We start from the raw sequence: 3,197 nt of genomic DNA, 5'->3' as shown, positions 1-3,197 counted from the left end.
GTGTGGGGCAGCATCTCCCTCACTGGAAAAAACGAGGCTTGTCATCATTGGAGGCTATCTCAATGCAGAGAGATATCGAGATGAGATTCTGCAACCAGTGGCAATCCCATATCTCCACAGTCTGGGATTGAGCTCTATCCTCCAAAATGACAATGCTCGCCCCCACAGAGCGGGGTTTATCAGAGACTACCTCCAGAATTTGGGAGTGGAGAGGATGGAATGGCCTGCCGGCAGTCCTGACCTCAACCCCATTGAACACTTGTGGAATCAGCTTGGGCATGCTGTTTGTGCCAGAGTGACCAACACAACCACGTTGGCTGACTTGTGACAAATGCTGGTTGAAGAATGGGATGCCATCCCACAGCAGTGTGTGACCAGGCTGCTGACCAGCATTAGGAGGAGGTGCCAGGCTGTTGTGGCTGTATATGGTTCTTCCACACACTACTGAGGCTCCTGTTTGTTAAATGAATAAATTGTCAAATTGCCAATATGTCTACATATGAATACATAGCAGACTATAATTAATTATGAGAAAATAGATTATTTTTGAAGTTTTCATCACTTATTCATGTATAGAAAGAGACTGCCATTAGTGACCTAGTACCTTAAGATTTAAATTAGTATCAATTCTGCAGTGTCTAAGAAAATGTATAGAATTTTAAAATGGAAAACAGCTCAGAAAGTCCTGCTTTTCTGCTTTTGTCAGGTTTAAATGGCACATTACGAAATCTGACGACATTTGAGGCGGAGCCTAATTCTTTCAGACTAAGTTCACATTGAAAGATATCATGTAGGTCACTTTCCTGGAAAGAGATTACAAAGACTCCCAACAGGATGCAAACAATCTAAAATCAAATGTATAACAGTCCATATGAATTCGTTATATAACCTGCCATTGATGTGTATTTGTAAATCTGAATGTAACTGATGTTTTTATTAATAGTCAAGTTGTGAACTTCTCTCAGATGAGATGTGTATTTAGTTCCTGTATCAATTAATTTGTAATTAAAGCTTATCAGTGTCTTTCATTTGTCTCAATTTCTTCTGCTCCAGCTGTCCTTTTAAAGCAGGTTTGTATCTTCATGGATATTAAGATGGTATGTGATGTGAAATTGAGCTGACCTGAAAATGTGCAGTTTGATCAAATGCCAGCACAGCAGGTGACACCTGACACGAGAAGGCTTCCTGCTAAGGCTACAGAACTTTATCTGTTCAGTGTTTGATGTTTTGCCAGCTTCTGTTTTGTAAGCCAGCGGGTGTCTACTGGCCTGAAGGCTTTTGAATCTTCACTCTAGTAATTTTCTAGCACACTTATTGCTAACAGCTTCTAAACTACTGATTTCAGCTTGTCTGTGTATTGGGCTCTTTGATCCAGATATATCCAATTCTACATCTCAACAAGAGTAAGAGTGTACCGTCATACTAGCTGGTCTGTCAGGTGGTACTTATGTTCAGCAGGGCTTAAATGGTGATGCTAATATGCTCACAATGCTAAATGTACAAAGTACAGTTGAGGCTGGTGGGTATGTCTTTGTCTTCTTAACAAAATAAAAGTCACGTACTGAATGTTCCAACAACTATCACACAGTGTGGTTAGCTTGCTTTTCACTCATTGGCTCTTGGTGCAATAAAACAAGAACAAAAAGCAAATGTGCTGACCTCAAAAGCCAACACGAATTACACTGAAACGATCAGTTCTTGCACACCTTCCTCCACTCCAAACTACAGTTGAGCTGACAGCGATGAATCCTTCAGGTTACCCGGCTGAAGTTGTTCCACTGCAGGGGGGGAGGCATGATGGGCTCCCTGGACAGCCCAGTGCACCTACGATGGTTCAGTACACCACTGTGAACATCGCCGCTGAGCCCCCCCCGGACTACATCATCTGGTCCCTCTGCTGCTTTGTCAACTCAAACCCTTTCTGCCTCGGACTGGCAGCGCTCATCTACTCTATCAAGGTAAGCTGACGTGCGACTGTTCTGACTTGCTTATGAATTACATTCTTTGTGTACCAATCTTCTGTTATTTTTTAGTTTTAGTAATATCTAATATATGTACTGTACATGTAATATCTAACAGTCACAGGGTTTTGCATGCTTCATTGATATCTAAAAATCTGACCAGCTGACCTTTCTGATCTACATCACTTAAACTGCACTCTTAGGCTTTTTCCACTACAGGATCTTAAAGACACAATAACGCAGGACATGTGTTTCAATATACAGTTAATATTCAGATGCACAACACACGTCAGATATTCTGAATCTATCCATGTAAACTGTAGGCTGTGTGCACAGTGTTGGGGAGTACATTACTAGTTTAATTTTCCAGTAATGTTCCTGTTGCCTAGCTATTATCAAAATCTTGTAATGTTTACAATAATGAGCAATTTTTCCCACTAAATGATGAGGCAGTATGAAGGATAATTTAACTCAGAATTAAAATTAAAAGGGTGAAACAAACAAAACACCGGTGCTCACGGATCTATCTTATTATTACTTATTGTATGCACGTTTATGCTGATGATGGCTTCTGGCTGAAATGCATCCATTTCTGCCCACAACAAATAATAATAAGAAAGATCTGTGAGTGCCGGTGATTTGTTTGTTTCATCCTTGCTACGACTGTGCACCCGATACTCTGTTCAAGACTTGGAGCTGTGAGCACTGCTACCTTTTACCTTAAAATTAAAAGGGACATAAAGAATTAATTTACCACCACGCTATAAAAAAGATTGTTAATCTGTTTCACAAGGTGTGACTCTGTTTCCTATCCAGGGAGCCACCAGCTACCATTTTTGGATTACAATACAGAGTTGCAACTTGGACAATGGGTTAAAAATCATTCTTTTTATTGTGCAGTCAATGGAAAATGTTTTCATCAATCAATCAATGTTTTAAAGATATGCTTACAAATTTACAAACTAATGACACAATAAGATACAAAAGACATATAAAACCAGTTTTGTAGTTTTATTGATCATTGTTAATATGTAGATTACGCTAAGATAACGTTAGCTACTGAACCATGGCAACAGTAAACATTCATGTTGTGGGCTGGGGCAACGAAAGCAGGGTATTAACATAAATCAATGAATGCACGTTACTTATCGCTGATTATTAAAAAAATAAACACAAAAAACAGCTCATGGAAAGACTGTGTGCTCTTACTTTGAAATGTGGAAATGACATTGTCAG

General features: G+C 39.5%; 1 protein-coding gene across 1 annotated transcript in view; it reads left to right on the top strand.

Moving 5' to 3' along the window:
• Positions 1 to 1,580: 1,580 nt before the first annotated feature.
• LOC137183846 (dispanin subfamily A member 2b-like) overlaps positions 1,581 to 3,197 on the top strand; it is a 2,882-nt gene continuing 1,265 nt past the window's right edge. The window contains exon 1 of the mRNA XM_067591130.1: positions 1,581 to 1,958. Coding sequence (XP_067447231.1) covers positions 1,743 to 1,958 — 216 coding nt within the window. The 5' untranslated portion in view covers positions 1,581 to 1,742. The remainder of the gene's footprint in view (positions 1,959 to 3,197) is intronic.

This window comes from Thunnus thynnus, chromosome 5, assembly GCF_963924715.1.
Source record: "Thunnus thynnus chromosome 5, fThuThy2.1, whole genome shotgun sequence".
NCBI classification, from domain to species: Eukaryota; Metazoa; Chordata; class Actinopteri; order Scombriformes; family Scombridae; genus Thunnus; species Thunnus thynnus.
This window is presented reverse-complemented; position numbering and strand designations above follow the sequence as displayed.